We start from the raw sequence: 22,143 nt of genomic DNA, 5'->3' as shown, positions 1-22,143 counted from the left end.
TAGTAATATTCAGGATAAGGAAATGTTGGAGGGCCCCTGAAGTGACTGGTACCTAGAAAGCTCAACAGCATGAGAGAGATGTGTCTGAAGGAATTGGCAACCTTTTTTAAAAAATTATATTTTTATTGATTTTAAGAGAGGAAGGGAGATGAAGAGAGAGAGAGAGAGAGAGAGAAACATCAATGATGAGAGAGAATCATTGATTGGCTGCCTCCTGCACGTCCCCCCAGTGGGGATCGAGCCCACAACCCGGGCATGTGCCCTTGATGGGAATCGAACCTGAGACCCTTCAGTCCGCAAGACGACTCTCTGTCCACTGAGCCAAACCAGCTAGGGTGGAATTGGCAACCTTTTTCAGTAAAGGTAATATGTAGATAATAAAGATTAATATTTTAGGTTTTGCAGGCCATACAGTCTCTGTCGCAACTTCTCAGTTCTGCCAGTGCACATAAAAGCAGCCATAGACAATACATAAGTAACTGTGCGTGGTTGTTTTCTAGTAAAACTTATTTACAAAAAAACAGGCAGCAGGCAGATTTCTCCACGGGCCATAGTTTGCCAAGCCATGTAATCTTCTACCTTCTCTAGTCCTTAAAGCTACCTGATATATTTGACCTCACTGCTTTCTCTTCCCAGCTTAAATTCCCCACCCGGCCAAAGGTGCGGGTTCCTACCATCCCCATCACAAAGCCTCACACTATGAAACCAGCTCCACGGTTAACACCTGTGAGGCCAGCTGCTGCCTCCCCCATAGTGTCTGGAGCCAGGCGGAGACGAGTACGATGTCGAAAGTGCAAAGCCTGTGTGCAAGGAGAATGTGGTGTTTGCCACTACTGCAGGGACATGAAGAAGTTTGGAGGACCTGGTCGTATGAAGCAGTCCTGTGTCCTCCGGCAGTGCTTGGCAGTGAGTGACCTACTGGGTAAAGAATTTGGGGGAGGGGTGGTGGTGCCAAAGGGACTGAAATACGCACAATATAAAGTTATTGAGACTTGAGAGTTGGAAAGGAAAAGTTACTCTCTCTTTTTAGCTTTCTTCATTTTGTCCCTTTTCTCCCTGGGTTGTGAAGGAACATCCAGTACTAAAACTTAGCTAGTACTAAATCTTTCAGCCATATCCAGTTTTCAAATGAGAAACCAGCATTTGAAGGGCAAATCACTGCTATCTGTCCCCTCCCTCTTTTAGTGGATTGGAAAGAAAGGACCCCAAGACCAGGGCCAGCTCACTGAAAATAAACTGATCTCTGTTGGTCTATTGGTCTCTAGCTACTTGATCTACTTGATCCTCCCCGCTCCCCCCCCCCCCCATCTTCTTCCTCAGCCACTTCTCTACCTGGTCTCCATGTTCCCTACGTGTTCACTATAGAGTCACAGGAACCAAATTGCCCATCTCAGTTAAAGGGAAGCTGAAATGATACGGATCTAAGTCTGCTCTTTTCTTGGTTTCTATCTTTGTCCTCGTGTAGCCCAGACTGCCTCACTCAGTCACATGCTCCCTCTGTGGAGAAGTGGATCAAAATGAGGAGACACAGGACTTTGAAAAGAAACTCATGGAATGCTGTATCTGCAATGAGATTGTTCATCCTGGCTGCCTCCAGGTGAGTAGAAGCCTAAGGGGCTCCTGAGGTCTCAGCTGATAGAGTGTCTAAAGAAACAGTGGAGCAGAGGAAACTGGAATATATGTCACAAGAAACTGCCAGCATCCATATTGTGGGCCATCAGCTGTGGGTCATGTAGTGATGTAACATCTACCCTTGATACAAATGTCTCTACTGTGTGTCATACACTGTGCTAGGCCTTGAGGATAGACCAGTACACAAAAAAGTCTAGATTTCTGCCCTCAGGGAGCTTACATTCTGGCCTGTGGAGACTGTGTTTGGATTCTCCAGACCATGATGGAACTTCTAGGTCTGTTTTGGAATGTTTCACGGCTGTAAGCATCTTTGTTGCATACTTCATTCTATCACTGGATATTAGTTCCTAAAAAGCAATGAGAGTCGTAACATTAGCTAATAACATTTAATGAGTGCTCAGTCTGTATCAGGCTTAGTGCATAGCTGAGGAGCTTTAAAAAAGTAATAAGGAAGTTCAGATCCCAGAGATTGAGTCAACTCTTCTAGCCCAGACCTGGGCTGAGGCATTCAAAATCTCCTACATCATTCTGATGTGCAGCTGAGACGGAGAGCTGCTGGTTTCCATGCATTCCCTTGTTTAATCTCTAAGAACTGTGTGAAGTTGGGTCTGCCTCATTTCTTTATATTTCTTTAAATCTAAAAAGCATTGGTGCTGGTATTTTTTGGTCTTCCCAGAGGTGTCAATTATGTCATGACTGCACCTGGATGACAATGATTATAAAACACTGTTAATTATGAGAAGCAGCCCAATTTTAGAAAGATTCAAATGTGAAAAATATGCATCTTAGAATCGATAAAATAGGATGTTATCTCTATGATAATAATGGTAATTACGGAGCATTTATTACATGCCAGGCATTTATCTAAACACTTTACGTAATACTTAATTTAATCTTCACCACAACCCTATAAAATGAATATTGTTATTTATCCCCACTTTACATTGAGAATACTGAGCCACAGAGACTAGGCCCCTGTCTCTGAACCCAAGCAGTCCTAACTATGCCCCACTGTTAAGATTGGGTCTGGCACCATTCCTGTGTGTTCAGTTCCTTTTGCAAAGTGGCATGAGACCCTCTGGAGTATATGTGTCAAGAGAAGAGACCCCAGACTCTTAGGAATTTCCTCATAGAGCCTAACTGATCAAGTAACCAAGAGTGAGGGTAGCGTTTCCCTGTGGCTAATGTGAGACTAAATGGCTCTAGTTCTTTCTCTTATGAGCCAATGTATTTAGAAATGGGTAACTCTTCAAGGTCCTTCCTAACCATGTGGTGATTAATGTTTAATAAAGGAGGCTTAAGAGACAGGCTTTTTTAATTTTTTGCTTTTTTATTTTTTGCTTTTTTTATTTTTTATTTTTTGCTTTATTTTATTTTTTTTTTTTTTGTAATGAGACAGATTTTTAACATCCCTGTCTACCTATAGATGGATGGAGAGGGGTTGCTTAACGAGGAATTGCCAAATTGCTGGGAGTGTCCCAAGTGCTACCAGGAGGACAGCTCAGAGAAAGCCCAGGTAAGGGAACTTTATCCAGATTTGCATTGTGAGAAGAAAGGAAGCATCAAGCTTAGGAGGTGTTTGCCTTTGCAACTTTATTCACATGGTTTTTCTGATCCAGGGATATTTTTAACTTTTTATATTTTTCCCTTTGGTTAATTATTTTTTCGTTTGTTTGAGTTTTTATTTTTATTTTTAAATATATTTTTATTGATTTCAGAGAGGAAGGGAGAGGGAGAGCGAGACAGAAACATCAATGAGAGAGACTCACTGGTCAGCTGCCTCCTGCACGCCCCACATTGGGGATTGAGCCCGCAACAGTAGAACTATGATCTCCTGGTTCGTAGGTCGACGCTCAACCACTGAGCCATGCCAGCTGGGCCTTCTGTTTGAGTTTTTAATGTTTGGTTTTTGTGTTATTGAATATTGTTCCACTTGGGGTCTGCAAATGGCTGAGGTTCTTATACAATCTGGGGCCCTAGAAAAAGAGGAACCACAGCTGGGCTATTTGAGCAGGGTTGCTGTGGAGTGAAACTTTAGCAGAGATCTGAAGCAGCTGGGAAATACAGTGGTGTGCTGGAGTTTCCAGTTAAGCAGGTTCACATTTTTGTCATCCTCACCTTTGTGTTCACAGAAAGTCTGCCCATAGGCCCAAATGCGTCCTACAGAGGCAGCCCCTCCCCCAGAGGAGACATTCCCATGACCTTGGCCCTGAGCAGCTGTGGTTGCTGGCCCAATGGTCACCAGTAATGTCAAAGGGCCAAAAGGACTCTGGTTACTGTGGCTGGCAAGACAAGACCTGCTAAGGGCACATGCAGAGGAGGTAGCTGGTCTAGTGTCCGTCATCTGGGCCCCGGTGGTCTCCTCTAGAAGCACTGTGTAGGAGTGGAGACAAGTGTCCTTGTCTTTCTATTTCTTTCGCCCTAGGCCGTGAGTTAGTTGAGTTTTCAGTCTAAATATCTTTGAGGACAAAGATTTCTAGAGTTGACTAGTCTAGAATTCTCTGTATTTCAAGTTCTTATACTAGGAACAGGTTTGTTTTGTTTTTTGGGTTTTCGGTTTTTTGGTGTTTTTTTTTTAATTTAAGAAATCTTTATTGTTCAGATTATTACAATTGTTCCTCTTTTTTTCCCCATAGCTCCCCTCCACCTGGTTCCCACCCCACCCTCTGCCCTTACCGCCCCCCCCCACTGTCCTCCTCCATAGGTGTACAATTTTTGTCTAGTCTCTTCCCGCACCCCCCACACTGCTTTCCCCCCGAGAATTGTCAGTCCACTCCCTTTCTATGCCCCTGATTCTATTATATTCACCAGTTTATTCTGTTCATCAGATTTTTTTATTCACTTGATTTTTAGGTTCACTTGTTGATAGATATGTATTTGTTGTTCATAATTTTTATCTTTACCTTTTTCTTCTTCCTTTTCTTAAAGAATACCTTTCAGCATTTCATATAATACAGGTTTGGTGGTGATGAACTCCTTTAGCTTTTTCTTATCTGTGAAGCTCTTTATCTTACCCTCAATTCTGAATGATAGCTTTGCTGGGTAGAGTAATCTTGGTTGTAGGTTCTTGCTATTCATCACTTTGAATATTTCTTGCCACTCCCGTCTGGCCTGCATAGTTTCTGTTGAGAAATCAGCTGACAGTCATATGGGTGCTCCCTTGTAGGTAACTGTTTTTCTCTTGCTGCTTTTAATATTCTCTGTCTTTTGCTTTTGGCATTTTAATTATGATGTGTCTTGGTGTGGTCCTTTTTGGATTCCTTTTGTTTGGGGTTCTCTGTACTTCCTGGACTTTTAAGTCTATTTCTTTCACCAGGTGGGGGAAGTTTTCGGTCATTATTTCTTCAAATAGGTTTTCAGTATCTTGCTCTCTCTCTTCTTCTGGCACCCCCATAATTTGGATGTTGCTACGCTAGAAGTTGTCCCAGAGGCTCCTTACACTCTCTTCATATTTTTGGATTCTTTTTTCTTTTTGCTTTTCCGGTTGTTTTTTGCTTCTTTGTATTTCAACTCTTTGACTTGATTCTTGCGGTTCTCTAGTCTGCTGTTAGATCTCTGTATAATATTTTTTTTATTTCAGTCAGTGTATGCTTAATTTCTAGTTGGTCCTTTTTCATATCCTCGAGGGTCTTGCTAAATTTATCGCCTTTTCTAGAAAATTCTTGAAAAACCTTATAACCGTGGTTTTGAACTCTATATCCAGTCGTTTGCTTTCCTCCATTTCTTTCATTTGTGATGTTTCTTTGTCTCCACATTTTGGCTACTTCCCTGAGTTGATAGAGTGGCTTTGTGTGCTAGGTGTCCCATAGGGCCCAGTGGCTCAGCCTCCCCAGTTACCTGAGGTGGACACTCTTGGTGCACCCCTTTGTGGGCTGTGTGCACAGTCTTGTTGTAGTTAAGCCTTGATTGTTGTTGGTATCACTGGGAGGAATTGACCTCCAGGCCAATTGGCTGTGAGGATCAGCTGTGTCTACGCTGGGAGAACTTCTGTGCTGGAGACACCCTTATGAGATAAGACTTGCAAAAGCCTCTGTGCTCAGCCTGGATGGAGTGGAGTCTTAGGGCAGATAGCATTGGTTTCCCGTCAGCCCTGCCCTAATAGGCCCCTAGGTCTCAGTGTCCCGTGGTAATCGCTGCAAGCACCTCTGAGAGAAAGCCGCCCTCGAGTTCCGCCCGCTGCCAGACAGTCCAGTTTCTCCCCGAATGAGTTTGGGTCCCCAGAGTCTCGCTCAGAACTGGAGTTCAGTGCAGTCAGGAGCTTTTGTCTCCCTCCCTCTTGAGAAAGCCAGCCGCATACTCAGTTGCCCTCTCCGCGCGCATCGGTATCTCTGCCTTCCGCAGTTCCTCTGAGTCTCAGTGTGCTTTTCTCTTTCCTGACAGTCCAGTTTCACCCCGTATGAGTCTGGGTCCCCAGAGTCTCGCCTGGAACTGGAGTTCAGTGCAGTCGGGAGCTTTTGTCTCCCTCCCGCTTGAGAAAGCCAGCCGCGCACTCAGTTGCCAGTCCTCTCCGCATGCGTCTCAGTACCTCTGCCTCCTGCAGCTTCTCTGAGTCTCAGTGTGCTTTTCTTTTCTTTTTCTTTCTATTTGTAGAATTTCCACTCAGCCAGCTTTCCTGTGGTTCTGGATGATGTCCATTTTGTCTTCTAGTTGTAGTTTTGAAATTGTTGTGTGAGGCAGCAGTTTAGATGTTTACCTATGTCGCCATCTTGGTTTCTCCCGGGTTTGTTTGTGTTGTTTTTTTTTAAATATATATTTTTGTTGATTGCAGGGAGGAAGGGAGAGTGAGTGATAGAAACATCAATGATGAGAGAGAATCATTGCTAGGCTGCCTCCTGTAGGCCCCACACTGGGGATCAAGGCCACAACCCGGGCATGTGCGCTGACCAGGAATTGAATCATGACCTGGTTCATAGGTCAGCACTCAACCACTGAGTCACACTGACCGGGCTTGTTTGTTTTTTAATTTATTGATGAGGGAGAGAGAAAAACATTGATTTGTTGATCCACTTATTTATGCATTCACTGGTTGATTCTTGTATGTGCCCTGACCGGGGATCGAACCCGCAACCTTGACGCATTGGTACAATGCTTTAACAACTGAGCTACCAGGACAGGGCTAGGAGCAAGTTTTTATACTAGCAGATTTTACATTTGTCTTTACTGGTAGTGGTGGGCGTTTACTTCTCTATTGTAGCAGATGGGTTGCCAGGTGCTGTATTTTAGTTTCACCTTCTGATGTTTGGTAAAAGCCAACACCCAAAAGGTGGTTATTCTCTTCCAACGATAGTGCACTAAAAATGTGAGGATAAAAAGGAGGAGGATTATTGCTTAGGGACAGAAAACGTCTTCTCCTTCACAAAAATCAACTACTGCTATGAAACCTAGTGAAACATGTTAATTGGGCTTTATCGCAACATAGCCAAGGTGGGCTCCAGAAAGGGACAAGAGGCTGGGATGAGGTTGTGTTCCTTTATGGAAGGTTGTCTTCACCCAACCTGAATTCCTCCTTTCCATCCAGAGCAGATTCCTCTGGGAATAGTGCGGTTTCTCACAGAAGTTCTCATTCTCTGCTTTGTCTCATATCTGCCCTTGGTCTCCAGGGATAGGGTGGGGTGCTGAGTGGAAGAAGCAGACTGGTAGAGGTGAGCTCAGACACGGGTAGACCTGAAGGTCTGTTGTGTTGACTGCTCTCAGTTTTTGCATCCTAGTCCAAATGGTGAATGGAGGCCTCTTTTCTTTCACCACTAGCATCTCTTCTACCAGAAGCATCTCTTGATACTTTTCTCCATAGAAAAGCAGTGATCTATCTTCTCTCTAGTCCACTGACAACAACAGGGAGGCACTGATGTGGCTTTTTTGGGCCTGTTTTATAGAAGCGGAAGATGGAAGAGAGTGATGAAGAAGCTGTGCAAGCCAAAGTCCTCCGGCCCCTGCGGAGCTGTGACGAGCCCCTCACACCCCCGCCTCACTCACCCACTTCCATGCTACAACTCATCCATGACCCGGTTTCCCCCCGGGGTATGGTGACTCGGTCATCCCCTGGGGCTGGCCCCAGCGACCACCACAGTGCCAGCCGCGATGAGCGCTTCAAACGGCGGCAGTTGCTGCGGCTACAGGCCACAGAGCGCACCATGGTACGGGAAAAGGAGAACAATCCCAGCGGCAAAAAGGAGCTGTCTGAAGTTGAGAAAGCCAAGATCCGGGGATCGTACCTCACTGTCACGCTGCAGAGGCCCACCAAAGAGCTCCACGGGACATCCATTGTGCCCAAGCTGCAGGCCATCACGGCCTCCTCTGCCAACCTTCGCCATTCCCCCCGCGTGCTAGTGCAGCACTGCCCAGCCCGAACCCCCCAGCGTGGGGATGAGGAGGGGCTGGGGGGAGAGGAAGAGGAGGAGGAGGATGAGGAGGAGGAAGATGACAGTGCAGAGGAGGGGGGTGCAGCCAGGCTGAATGGCCGGGGCAGTTGGGCTCAGGATGGAGACGAAAGCTGGATGCAGCGGGAGGTCTGGATGTCTGTCTTCCGCTACCTCAGCCGCAGAGAACTTTGTGAATGTATGCGAGTGTGCAAGACGTGGTATAAATGGTGAGCAGGGATACAGGGATCAGGACTAGGGGTATGGGAGTAGGTGGCAGGTTTTTCAAATGAGACAAGCATGTGATTTGGCATCTGGAGGCTTGTTGGGACCTAAAAGATTGAATCAACCTAGTCTGTTCCTCAGACGGGTCTTATTCAAGATGTAGGCACTTGTGTCCATGAGGGAAATTTGGCCCTTTGCCTCCTCTCCCTTATCCATACTTTTCCATCTCTCTTTACTGGGCATAGGACACTGGTTTGGGGGGTGGATCTGTAGTTTGTGCAAAAACTTCAGTCATAAGTTTCCCCGCAAATCAGTGAAACTAGTCACTTATTTGTTGAGAGCCTGTGATGTGCCACTCTCCTGGTCCTGGAGACAGATGACACCCAATAATTGCCTGCTCAGTTACCTCTCTAATGGAAGAGGTGAGCATGCTTTTCAAAACATTTGAAGGTGCTCACAATTTTCTAGTTTTAATTCTTGTTCCCAAAATCTAGACCAGAATTGCTTTCTCCAGCAAGCAGGGTCCAGTTTGGAAGCTTCCTGAGACTTAGTTGTCCTTAATGAGACCAACAGTTTCTTCTCAAGTTAAACATTAAGAGACTTGGGGGTTGGGGTGGGGGAGGGCCCCTAGCCATGATGAACAAAGATTTTCATAGGACACTGATTTTCCTCAAGCTTCTGAACCCTAGGACATACCCTTCATATCTGGGTAGTTATCAGAGATGATGTCCAAACCAGTGGCATCACCTGGGACCTTGTTAGAAATGCAAGTTCTCAGGGCCCACCTAACAGAACCTCCAAAGGCAGGGCTGGTCAATCTGTCCTTAAGTCCTCCAGGAGTTCTGGTACACATTCAAGTCTGAGATGCACCGCTTTAGGTAAGCTGCTTGTTTCTGCCAGAAAAGTTTCATGTGCCATTCGTGAAGTTTTTTTCATTCTTGAAATAAAGACCCCATTCTTCACAAACACAAGCTTATTTCCCAGATCTGAATATGTGAGCTACACACATTCTCCTAATACTTCTCTTTGTAGGGCTGTCCCTTGGTTTCCAGGCCAGATCACATAAGATTCCCATTATGTGGTGTCTCCCCTTCTGCTGTCAGCTAGACTCTGAGCCGGGCTGAGGGAACAGGCACTGTAAAATATTAAATAGAAGCCTGCATGTGGCAGCAGTATTTGTGGCCTATGGACTTGCAGATTGCAATGGAAAGGTAGTCCTCTCTCTTTCGGTTCTGGTCTGGACTGGCTAGAAAATGTAGAGAAAGCACTGAGGCAGAAACCCAGGGTAGGGAAGAACACTCCAGGCCTGGTCATAAAGAGCCTCTTTTGGCTTGATACAATATGAACTTTTTCTAGAGCCTACGGCAGGATGAACTGTGGATATACCTTCATCTCCATGCAGCTGGGAGTGACTGACAAGGGAAAGAATATAGTCACTCCTAGCTTCAGGCAGTAAGAAGTCAAATTTTTTTAATACTCCCTTTAATGCACTTTGGTAGGAGCCATACCATTTTAATGCAAATGAGGGCTTATTGTTTGCTGTGTTCTCAGCCCATTCAGAGTAAATCAAGGTGAACTGGTCAGGTTATCCATCATTTAATCTCTGTAGGGTTGCCTGTAGAGGACAAGCCCCGTTCTCACGGAGAAAATACAACAGGCATGATCTTGTAAGCTTGTAGAAGAACCCAAGGAGAGAGACCCTCCAGATGCTCTGCTTTTCCCAGAAGCCTCCAGCAGCCTGTGATGGAACTTGCTTAACAGGATATTGAGTTATTGACAGCTACTTCTCTTTCCTTCTGCCACAGGTGCTGCGACAAGAGACTTTGGACAAAAATTGACTTGAGTAGGTGTAAGGCTATTGTACCCCAGGCTCTCAGTGGCATCATCAAGAGGCAGCCAGTTAGCCTTGACCTCAGTTGGACCAACATCTCTAAAAAACAACTGACATGGCTCGTCAATAGGCTGCCAGGTGAGCAGCCCTGCCACTGCCCTTCCAGGGCCCCAGTGGTGGGCAGGGAAAGCTGCTTTGTTGGCAGCAGTGTTTTAGGGCAGCAGTCTCATACCATAGTTGCCTTTCTGCTTAGCAAGAGATTTATTCAGGGTCACCTTAACTGCTAGTTCCCAGGTACCACTCTGGACTGGCAGACCAATCACTGCACTGGATAATGAAAAGAATGGGATCAGGTACTGCTGCCAGTGCTATGGCTCTCCTCACATGGCTTCTGAAGAGGGAATTTGAATAAGATGTTGCTTTGATCAGCTCCTTGTAAGGACCCATTCCTTTCCGCATTTTGAGGTTTTAGAAAGACAGGAAATCACTTTTGCATTGCTCTGGTAGGAACTAAGGAATTGGTTTTACCACCAAAGCTAGAAGATGTAATATAGGAGAGTGCTCATAGGAATCTTTGAGCTGGATTACTAGAATAAGATAAGGACATAGTCTCTCTCTCTCCCATTAGACTGGGAATCCATTTACCTTAGTCAGTTCAGCTGCTAGTAAGGTTTTGGATGTGCTGATAGAGTATATATTATTGCCTATGTACTTTCTTCCGTTGCAGGACTGAAAGACCTTCTCCTAGCCGGCTGTTCCTGGTCTGCAGTCTCTGCCCTCAGCACCTCCAGCTGCCCCCTTCTCAGGACCCTTGATCTTCGGTGGGCAGTAGGAATCAAGGACCCTCAGATTCGGGACTTGCTGACTCCACCTGCTGATAAACCAGGTATGCTCTGTGCCTGACTTCTCTGTGCTAGTCTTTCAACATACTTTGTATGTAGCTTTATCTTTCAGTATACTTCATCTTCAAAAGCAAAGGTAGTCTCAAAATGACGCTGTGCAGATTGAGAACAGCGTGATAGAGTGTGTACAAGTACGGATTAATGATTTACAACCAGACAACTACCTGCAAACAAAGGAATAAGCCATTTTGTGGGTCAGTGGCATTTGGGGTCCAGAAAGTATAAAGCCTAAGGAAGTCTGGGAAGGCTTCCTGGTTTAGGTGGATCATTAAGAACTGTTTGCATGAGATGATCTAGAAAAGTATAGGAGTGTGGGAAAGGTAGGGGCATTCTGCACATACTCTCTTGATGTGTGAGGCATATTCCAGCAGCTGGGAAGAAAGAAAACGTGTCTGGTTTCCTAGAAACTGCCCCCCCACACACTGCTCTCTGAAGGCAGGGCTGGGTGTGGGCAGTTCTGCTTTTTCCCTCCAAGGGGACCTGGCCTGAGAAGTTGCCTGTAGGTTTGGAGCTAGAATAGAGTTAAGAATTTTGGTCTAGGCTCTTTTCTTGCTTGCGCAGGTCAGGACAATCGCAGCAAGCTCCGGAACATGACTGACTTCCGGCTGGCAGGCCTTGACATCACAGATGCCACGCTTCGCCTCATTATTCGCCACATGCCCCTCCTGTCTCGACTCGACCTCAGTCACTGCAGCCACCTGACAGATCAGTCCTCCAATCTACTCACTGCTGTCGGGTCTTCCACTCGTTACTCCCTCACAGAGCTCAATATGGCAGGTATGCTGCTGCAATGTTTCATGGCAAACTGCCCCATATCTCCTGGAAGTCCCAGCCCTTCCTGGAGCTTGACCAGTAGAACTGAAAGAACTTGGGTCTGTTGACTAAACTGTGATAACTTGTGTTAACTTGTTTCCTCACAACTGGACAGAGATGGATTTCTATCCCTTTTCTAACGATGGGTGGCCAACGCCTAGAGTAATTGTCAGGTGCCTAAGAGCACAGCCACCACGCAGCTGCAGTTTGGTCAACCTTAAAACGCAGGGAGTGCGATAGCAGGGGGCTTTCAGAGGCCACAGTGCTGATGGCACTTCTAGTCCCTGAGCCAGATAGTTATGGGACAAAGAGGGCTTTGGTTTAGCATTTTGAAGGGAAGAGCTGGGGAATTGAGCTGCAGAAGCAAGCTCCTATGGCCGTGTGTACATACATTTGTCCTTATAGTCACTTTCCCCACAGGTTGCAATAAATTGACAGACCAGACCCTGATCTACCTACGGCGCATCGCCAATGTCACCTTGATCGACCTTCGAGGATGCAAGCAGATCACTCGAAAAGCCTGCGAGCACTTCATCTCAGACTTGTCCATCAACAGTCTTTACTGCCTGTCTGACGAGAAGCTGATACAGAAGATCAGCTAAGACACACCCCGCCCAGACTGAACAGGAAACTGATCTTCCCTGACTCCCTAGCCGGGAGAGCTTCTCTCCCTGACCCTGCACAGGCTCTGAGGCCAACGTCACACTCCCTCTCTGCTTTCCTGTCCTTTGAGCCCTTCCCCTATAGGCGGGGCAGAGAGTGTGGTGGACACCAGGCTTACCTGCCTGCTCCTCTCCCTCCTAAGGAAAAGGGAGTAGCAAATTGATCTAAGGGAAAAGCATAGGCTGTGTGCTGTCAAGGTGCCAGCTCACCTGCACGCTTGCCGCCTGCCTGCCAGGAGGCCAAGCTCTCAGTTGGGTCGTCTGTGCAACTATCATCTGTGCTAGGCCCTGGGGCCCTCCTCCCCATCCATGGTCCCCAGCAGTGCCTGGTCTGAGCAAACTCCCAGGGAGGAAAGCAGCCCTGTCTCCGTGGCCAGGTTCTCCTTTTGGTGCCCAGTGTCTCTCCTCTGTCACACTCTCCCGGCTTATACAGGCGGGGCCAGGAGCCCCAGGAATGCCAGACCCATATACAGATCACACTGGTGCTGTTGAGGTGTCTAAGACCTCATCTGTGTCTGTCCTCCCCTCTCCTCCAGTTAGCTTGATCCTGTCCGATGCACCATGTCAGTTCACATAATGAGGCTGCCCCACCCTAGACTTTCCTGCCAGTCTCTATGAGGTCCTGAGGTCCTTGTTGCACTTATTGGGGTTGAGGCTCTTCAGAGGAGCTGGAACTGTATCCCAGGGACACCCCCATTTTATTGCTTTCTAAGCAGATTCTGAGACAGGCACCATCTCCTTGTTCTCACTCCTTCTTTAGCCTCCCACTGCCCTTTTCCATATCTTTATTCCTGCCTGAATAGGGCTTTCCCAGGATGTGGGTCCTCAAAGGGAGCAGCCTGTCTGCCCCAGCTGGGGGGAGCAGAGATCTGGGCCAGGTTCCCACCTGCCTCCCAGCAGGCACCAGGCCTCTAGTGTAGTGTAATCCCTAGAGCCCAGACCTGTGTTTAGTCCCAGTGGCTCACTGATCTGGCACCATTGGGAGGAGGGGGAGCTCCTGCTTAGAAGCCAGTCACCTGCCCTCTGCCTGCAGCCCTGGAAGGGGGTGTGCATGTGCCTCTGTGTGTGTGGCTGAGTGTATTACGCGTGTGTGTGGGGAGGGAAGGAGGGGAGCATGGTGTCTCCTACTTTACCTCCCTGTGTCAAGCCCCATCAGCTGCCCCCTTTTTCTTTGCATTGAACGGCCTGTCCAAAGATCCTCTCTCTAGGGCAGCAGAGAGCTTTTTGCACTTTAAAAAAAAAAAAAAAAAAGAAAGGTCGGAATTTCTTTTGGGTCAATATTGGAATGTGTGAGGAGATGCTCAATAGCAGCAGCCTGTGGCAAGAGCGTATAAGTGATAGATGCGGATTTGCACTCTGCTCTCCCTCCAGAAGGACAGTGATAGCACAACCTTGCCCGCCTCGTCCTCCAGCCCCATCCCTTTCTATCCCCTTTCTGCATCCCAGTCTCAGGCTCTTCTGAAACTCTATGGGGGAGGGCAAGGAGCCTAGGCACCTTGAGGAGAGACGCCAACTGCACCCTTGCCACTTCCAAAGCAATAGAGGCAGAGGGGCCCCCTCTTTGCCACCTAGCCCAGCTTTGACCCTGCATTGACTGGCCTAAGAGAAAACTGGGTCCTGGTAGGAGGGGATGGCATGGTGTGTTTCTTCCAATCTGCTGATTCTCTTGGCTGCACCTTAAAAACGGCAGTCTGCTCCCATGACCCTCTACCCCTTCCATTGGTCTCCAGGCCCAGTGACCTGGGGCTGAAACTTTGAGGAAACGCCAGTGACTTATTCCAGAGTGCCTCAGTTAGGGGAACTTCTCTGTAAAGAACCCTGGGTATTGAGCAAAAACCTTATTAATATTGTTAATGATCTATAATTGGAAGCTTCCTGCCTTTTTTGGTTGCTCCTGTGGAAAATACTAAAAAGATTGTTTTGTTGTCTTTATAAAAGGGGAGGTGGAGAGACCCCTTCAGAGCAGGGATTGTGCCGGGAGAGTGCCTCTGACTTTGGGACATTTCATCCACAGAAATTTCCAAGCTGATGGTTTGTTTTGGATTTTGGTTTGTATTTTTGTTTGTTTTGAGTTTGGAAAAATAAGCATTTTTACCGTGCACGTAATTGGTCAACAGAAAAAGGAACCCAAAAGTGGCAGCAGATGGACCTATGCCCTTACTGGTGTTTCCTTTTCTCTGGGACTGTGAGGGGGAAATCGTTTTCAGAGGTGAGGGATGGTCCACATGGAGGAAAGAAATGTTTGTTTGGGGACAGAGGAACCCGGGAGTTCCATCGCATTTCCTGCAATCTGCTCTTAGATATCTGCCTTGCCAGGAGAGCCTGCCCTCAGACCACAGGACCACACACCCTGCCTCCATCTTTCCAAGCACCGGGGCGAAAAACCACAAAGGAAAGGAAGAAAATTTATATATATATATATATATATATAATATAAAATCACTTGGTGATTAAAAAAAATAACTGCTCCATAAATAAAACTCCTAAAGTCACTATGTTTAAAGGGTTTGATTGTGTTTTTTGTTTTTTTGGAGAAATATTGTAAATATATATTTTTTGTTGTTGATTTAGTCCGTCTCCAATGTTGTGCTAAAAATTTAAATTAAATGTAAGCATTAAGGGGACAAGTCATGCTATATCTCAGTTGACAGATTGGATTATTTTGGGCCAGGGAAAGAGGGAAGCTAGTTGGACTTTTGTTTTCTAAACGTTCTCCACTATTGGTTTTAGAGAAAGCAAGGACATCTTTCTTCTGACACACGGGAATGGGAGATATTTGTGTAATAAAAATTTTAAAAAACAAAAAAAGAAATAGCTTCCAATGGGAAAATTTTGATTTGTTTTTTTGGTTTTTTTTTTTTTTTTTTTTTTTTTTTATAATAAAAGGCTTTAAAAACAACAACAAAAAAACAAAACCTTTTGTGCCTTGGTATGTGTGTGAGTGCATGAGAGAATGAGGTTTTCATGTTAGAGGCCAAGGCCAAGGGTTGCCTGCTTCACTCCTCTGCGCAGAAGCAGCTTCTAAAACACATTTTATTTCATGGAACTTTTTAACGGATATGAAAATGTCAGTATGATACCTGTTCCCCTAAATGTGCACACACCCCACCCATGGCATTGCCTAGAGTGGTTCTGTACAGTCATGGAGGAGAGCTACCCCTGTGGTGCTCACCTGAGACAGGAAACCCTGGGATTTCTAATCTTGGCATCTCTGGAGAGCTGTTAGCCAAGGCCAGCCTCCATCCACTGCTGCTGCAGAGCCAGGCCCTCAAGGACAGTGCCTACTGCAGGTCACTGAACAAGGTCTGGGCCAGACAGGTTACCGTCAGCATTTGTCCCACCACACCCCCACTGCTTCTCACTTGGCTTGTGGGGAACAAGCTTCCAGCCTTTAGACAAGTGTGCTAGGTGTTGTCAGCAGACTGCCCCTGCATCCTTGGTGGCAGCATCTCAGGAGAGCTGGGATCCCACCAGGAGTCCTGAGTAGGCTTTCACCACCACCTGCACTGAGCTGGGGAGCTGCCCACCTGTTCCCCAAGCTGACAGTTAAGGACCACCTCCAGTTCCGCACATGCTAGTAAAGGATGGGGTCTTGCACGATGAGCTGCTTTCATGTTGGTTTCCTGAGGATGGGATAGGGGCGTGGCCATGTTTGGCCAGGAAAGGAAGTGTGTCAGATTGGCCTCCTAAATATCTCAGCAACCACCTGTCTCGGTCACCTCATCCCTGCCACACTAGTTGAAGCCACCATTGTTCAGAACCCTGAGGCCTCCCAGCCTTGGTCCAACTCTGCTGGCAGCCAGAACATTTCTCTTTAAAAAGATATATTTGAGCCGAAGCCGGTTTGGCTCAGTGGATAGAGCGTCGGCCTGTGGACTGAGGGGTCCCGGGTTCGATTCCAGTCAAGGGCATGTGCCTTGGTTGCGGGCACGTCCCCAGTGGGAGGTGTGCAGGAGGCAGCTGATCGATGTTTCTCTCTCATCGATGTTTCTAGCTTTCTATCCCTCTCCTTTCCTCTCTGTAAAATATCAATAAAATATATTTTAAAAAAAAAAAGATATATTTGAGCCCTAGCTAGTTTGGCTCAGTGAATAGAGCACTGGCCTGTTGACTGAAGGGTCCTGGGTTCGATTCTGATACCATGGTTGCAAGTTCCTCCCTGGCCCAGGCCCTGGTCAGGACATGTGCAGGAGGCAACCAATTGATGTGTTTCTCTCACATCAATATTTCTGTCTTCCCCTCTCCCACTCTAAAAATGAAAAATATCCTTGGGTAAGGATTAAAATTATATACACACACACATACACTAGAGGCCTGGTGCACGAAATCCATGTACGGGGGTAGGGTCCCTAGGCCTGGCCAGCGATCAGGGCCTTCCTTCCCCCGGCTGCCAGCTGCTGGTGGGGGCCTTCCTTCATTCTGCGCCACACCCTGGTGGTCAGCACATATCATAGTGAGCGGTCAGGTTGGAGGCTCCCCACGTACAGATGAGAAAGGCCGGGCTCAGAGAGGTTAAGTAACTTGCCTAGGGAAACCAGATGGGGCAACAGAGGTGGCACTAGCATTTGACAATGCGTCTTCTCCACACACATAAGTCCCGGTCCCCGACACAAGTACCAGTGTCCACAGTGATCATGCCTCGGATACTCAGGCTGGAGGTTAAGAGAAACGTGTGCCGCGTGAACACAGTAGGTTCCAGCTCCCGGCAGAGCCAAGGCAGACAAGACGCATGCGCGCTGGAGACGGCTCCGGGCGGGCGCCGGGGGCGGGGCGCTGCCAAGGCCAGAATCCGTGGGAGGCCGGTGGCCATGGGCGGGCTCCGGGCCAGGGGCGGGCCAGGGGCGGGCCGGGGCGGGCCGAAGCCAGGGGCGGGGCCTGGGCAAGGTTGGGGAGCTGGCCGTAGCTGCGGCGGGGCGGGCTACAGGTTGGGGCCAAGTCCGGGCTGAGGTTCCGAAGCGGAAAAGGAGATGATCCTGGGCAGTGCGGGGACTGTGTGACCTTCTGGAGGGTTCCAGGAAGAGGTGCTGGTCCTGGGAAGCAGGTTGGGCGGTGCCAGCGGGAAGCCCGGCCCAAGGCTGTGTGCCGAGATTCACCCCAGAAGGTTGTTGGACTGTGTGGGAGGGAGTCCAGGCGATGTGGGAGCCTCCTAGATAACCAGGCCTCCGCACTTGCTGTTCCACAGGCCTGGAAAGCTCTTCCCTGCCCCTAGCAAAGCTGCTTCCCTCCTGTCCTTCAGGCTCTGGCAAAAAACAAAGGCCCTTCCTCAGAGGGTTCCCTGACTTTCCTAAAGGAGGCGCCTGGCTTTTATAGTAACTTGCCACCTGCCTCCTAAGGATGTTTTCAGTATAAAATGAGATCATCAGGGCTCTAGGACCAGTGCCCTGCACATAGTGAGAACCCAAAAAATGTAGTGGTTATTGCTATGTGTGCTTTGCCCATAAGTTCACTGTCTCCCTCCCTTTGTTGGATCCTCAAGGCCAAGTACCAGTGCCTGCCATGCAGCAGAAGCTCAACAAATATTGTCAGATGTGTGAGTGAGTGAATGCAGTGAACTTCTGGAATCCCAGGCAGACTCTGGCACTGTCTGGTTCCCAGGCTTCAGAGAGGTGGCTGTCTGTGTTGGGCAGGAGTCTCTCCCAGTCACCTGTACACCCCTGGTGAGGCCAGGGAAGCTCCCAAATTCATCCTCCCAGATCGTCAAAGCCCAGGATGGAGATGGAGAGGTGCACTCCTGGGCCTCAGCACATGCCAGTCCTCACCCCCAACCTCATTCACATTTATGTGTACACAATGTGAAGTTCAAGACCTTTCCCGTTCCTCCCTTGTCCTGCCCAACCCTTCCCATGATCCTCCTGATCATCTACCTCCTCGAATTAGAGTTCTTGTCAGATTTATTGTAGGTATGTGCTTAGGCCAGTGGTTCTCAACCTTTCTAATGCTGCGACCCTTTAATACAGTTCCTCATGTTGTGGTGACCCCCAACCATGCGACCCACAGGTTGAGAACCGCTGGTGTAGAGCCTAAGACCATCGGAAAACACAGATATTTACATTACGATTCATAACAGTAGCAAAATTAGTTATGAAGTAGCAACGAACATAATTTTATGGTTGGGGGTCACCACAACATGAGGAACTGTATTAAAGGGTCACGGCATTAGAAAGGTTGAGAACCACTGGCTTAGGCGGTCTTCTCTCCCACCGGACTGGGCCACCACTGAGTCCTTTTTCTCTTTGTGGCTCTAACTTGGTGCTGTGAGCCAGGATGGGTGTGAGGCGTGCAGCAGTGACCACAACCAACAGGTACCAAAGGAGAGCCTCCTGAGCAGGAGAACCTTTAAGCCCATGAGATGCAGGGTGAACGGGAGCCCAGCTTGCCAGAAAGCGGGGGAAGGGCACTTCAGGCCAGACTCCTGGGGTAGAAATAAACTTGGTTTGTTGTAGTGACCGAAGGAAGACCAGAGAGACTGGAGACTAAAGGACAGGGGGAGGAGGATAGAGTTGAATTAAAGAAGTGGGCAGGGGCCAGAATGTGCAGGTCTTACAGTCCGCGGAAAAGGGGGTATGTTTTATCCCCAGAGCAGGGGCAGTCATTGGAGGTGGGGTGTGATTTAGGCCTGTAAAAACTCTGGCTAGATGAGAGGCAGGGAGCCCCATGGAGAGCGTGGTACAGGTGGCAGCGCCAGCTGGGAGGTGATGGGACTCAGATAGAGTTTAGCAGGGCACAGGAGAAGGATCATACCAAGTATGATCTGGATGATAGCATGTGTAGACGTGTGTGGGGGTGGGGGGGCGGCAGTGAGGGAAGAAAGGAATCCAGGGTGACGCCTAAGTTTCTGGAAGATGGAGGAGCCACGACTGAAATGGGGAGGCGGGCGAGGAGCAGGTTGGACAGGGCCTGTGTGGTGGGAGCAAGAGCTCAGTGTGGGACGCTTTAAGTTGCAATACCTATTAGTCATCCAGGGGAGATGCCAAGTAATGATGTGTCTGCGAGTCTGCCAGCTGGACCGAGATGGGGTTCCACTCCTCTTTCACTATCACTATCCCGGCCTGAGCCCTGGACAAAGGTTTGCTGAGAGAAGGAATGACTGAAGCCAACCGGAAAGGCACGTTTACAATCGACCTCCCCTCGACCACCAGAGGGCAGCACCATCTAAAACACAGCCTCCCCCAGATCAGAAACTGGCACTACCTCCTGAAGCCAAGGACTCACACTGGCCCCTTCCCACTTTCCAGGGCCTAGGAAACAAGGAGAGGCTCTCTGGGGACTGGCTCTCTTGTAGGACCCTGGCTTAGGCCTGCGGGGGCTGCACATTGAGCTGTGGATGGGAGGGCAGGCTGCGTTTTCAGGTGGTGGGGGAGGGAGGGCCACCTCCTGAGCAGGATGGTTGGCATTTGAGAACCCACAGGGACTGTGGTCCGACAGGTTCATCAGGAAGAATTTTTTTTTAAAATAGTCACCCACTAAATTGATTTTAGAGAGAAATAGGAAAGGGAGGGAGGGAGGGAGAGAGAGAGAGAGAGAGAGAGAGAGAGAGAGAGAGAGAGAGAGAGAAACATTGATGTGAGAGAGAAACATCGGTCGGTGGCCTCCTGTGTATACCCCGACTGGGATCAAACCTGAAACCTTTTGGTGTATGGGACGATGCTCCAACCCAAGGAGCCACCCAGCCAAACCAGGAAGAATTTTTAAAATTGGGGTTGCTCCAGAAAACCCAGGCCAGCATGTGTCTATAGTTAGAGTACCAAAGAATTGGAGAGGGGTGGGAGGGAGGGAGGGAGGTTAGAGACCTCCTGCTGTGGCATTCTGTGTGCCTCTGGCTCTGTTCTGCTCCAAATTCCATGTGCCACCTTGGGCTGAGGAGCTCAGTCACTCATTCATCATACATTGACTCGTCTTTTCTGTGTCAGCTTCTGTGGTGGGCACTGGGAGCAAGAGATAAACGAAGTATCAGTTACAGCTGCAGATGGTATATATACACCATTTTTTGATACATTAGCATTTCCAGCATCAGGATGTATTTTCCAATTAATGCAAACATTTTAAAAATATATTTTTATTGATTTCAGAGATGAAGGGAGAAGGAGAGAGAAATAGAAACATCAAAATGAGGGAGAATCATTAATGGGCTGCCTCCTACACCACCACCACCCCCCCCCCCCACTGGGGATGGAGCCCACTGCCCAGGCATGTGCCCTGACTGGGGATCCAACCGTGTCCTCCTGGTTCATAGGTCGACGTTCAACCACTGAGCCACACCGGCCGGACCCAATGGATGCAAACATTTAATAAAGCTTCACACACACACACACACACACACACACTGTAAAAAATGTGACATTATGCATCTTGCAATTGATGATGTTTTCAAATCAAGGAATTAAGTGGTAAGTGCAGAATCAGAGATGTGCAGAGTGGGGGTTGGGGAAGGCTACCTGGAGAAGATAGGTCTTAAAGGATGAGCAGGAGCTCACCAGAGATGTGGACACAGAGGGCTTCCAGGCACAGCGAAGAGCAAATGCACAGAGGTGAGAACTGAGGATGCAGAGGATGGTGGCAACACGAGCTGGAGAGGGGAACTGGGCACAGGCATCTAAGACCTTGACTTGCAGGTTAAGGAACTTGTTCGCCTGATTTGCTTTGGGCAGAGTGGGTGGGAGCCTGGAGCTCTCTCTGGCCTGGCGTGGCTTCTGGGTGCTAACCAGGCAGTAACTCCATCAGATCTAGATTCGGAAGAGGCATCTCTGGTCAGGGCCGGCAGCAGGGCAGCAGGGCAGCAGCCATGAGGATCCTGAGAAGCAGACAGGCTCAAGAAGATTCTCAAGAGGCCAAACCCGAGGGTGTGGTACTAAAGTAGATTAGGACAGGGGCAGAGGGAGGAGTCAAGGCTGATGACTGGAGTCCTGGTTTGGGTATCTGGGTGGATGGTGGTGCTACCCACACAGAAGTGACCTTGCCTCTGCCATGCTCTGATCCCAAGGTCTGCTGAGGCTGATCTTAGAAGGTAGCCTTACAAAAGGGTCCTGGTTACTGTGCCCAGCCTGGGAAAGGACCTTGTCATCTTGGAAAGCAGAGACTCTGAAGAGGAACATGTTGATATAGGGGTGCTGCGTTGAAACACATAGATAACCCCCCACAACCCCTTGTGCGCTCAGCAGAGTGAGTTTCCCTTGCCAGACAGCACTGAGACCCTTGTGCCCTCCCAGGATGAGAGAGATTGGATCCCACGTTGTGGAATTACGATGATCCCATCATGCATCTGTCGTTGGGTTGGGTGCAGGCCAGGGACCTGCGTTTACAAGCTGGTCCAGGGTTGGTGCAGTGTCCTTGGTCCTGAGTGGGAGTCCTGAAGCCAGGATTGGGTCCGGAGCAGGAAGGGTGGAGATGGGGAATGGGATGAGCCCGGAGTCTGACCACAGTTGTCAGGTCCCAGCTTCCTGGCGACCTGTTACGGTTCTAAGTCCAGTCTGAGTTCTGGTTAGATGTCCTGGTCCTGGGTTTGTGTCCAGATTTCTTGGTGTTGGGTCTAGGACCGTAGTTTGGTGTTGATGGTCCAAGACCCAGTCTGGGCTCTGCCCCCAAGTTCAAGGTTTAGGGTCATGAGCGTGGTCTGGTTTGGGGGTTGGAATCAAGGTTGGGGTCAGCAACCAATATGAAATTGTGCCCTTGATCAGTGTTTGAGATCACGATCCAAATCTAGCTGTGGGGTCCTGCTGGGGACC

At 48.5% G+C, this 22,143-nt stretch overlaps 1 protein-coding gene across 3 annotated transcripts in view; it reads left to right on the top strand.

The window, feature by feature from the left end:
- KDM2A (lysine demethylase 2A) overlaps positions 1-13,654 on the top strand; it is an 87,553-nt gene extending 73,899 nt beyond the window's left edge. For all 3 annotated transcript variants that reach the window (XM_080641004.1, XM_080641005.1, XM_080641003.1), the window contains exons 14-21: positions 637-906; positions 1,466-1,597; positions 3,059-3,148; positions 7,506-8,218; positions 10,019-10,182; positions 10,772-10,930; positions 11,508-11,723; positions 12,180-13,654. In XM_080641004.1, coding sequence (XP_080497130.1) covers positions 637-906; positions 1,466-1,597; positions 3,059-3,148; positions 7,506-8,218; positions 10,019-10,182; positions 10,772-10,930; positions 11,508-11,723; positions 12,180-12,361 — 1,926 coding nt within the window. In that variant the 3' untranslated portion in view covers positions 12,362-13,654. The remainder of the gene's footprint in view (positions 1-636; positions 907-1,465; positions 1,598-3,058; positions 3,149-7,505; positions 8,219-10,018; positions 10,183-10,771; positions 10,931-11,507; positions 11,724-12,179) is intronic.
- The last annotated feature ends 8,489 nt before the right edge of the window (positions 13,655-22,143 follow it).

This window comes from Plecotus auritus (assembly GCF_963455305.1).
Source record: "Plecotus auritus genome assembly, chromosome: 9".
NCBI lineage: Eukaryota > Metazoa > Chordata > Mammalia > Chiroptera > Vespertilionidae > Plecotus > Plecotus auritus.
This window is presented reverse-complemented; position numbering and strand designations above follow the sequence as displayed.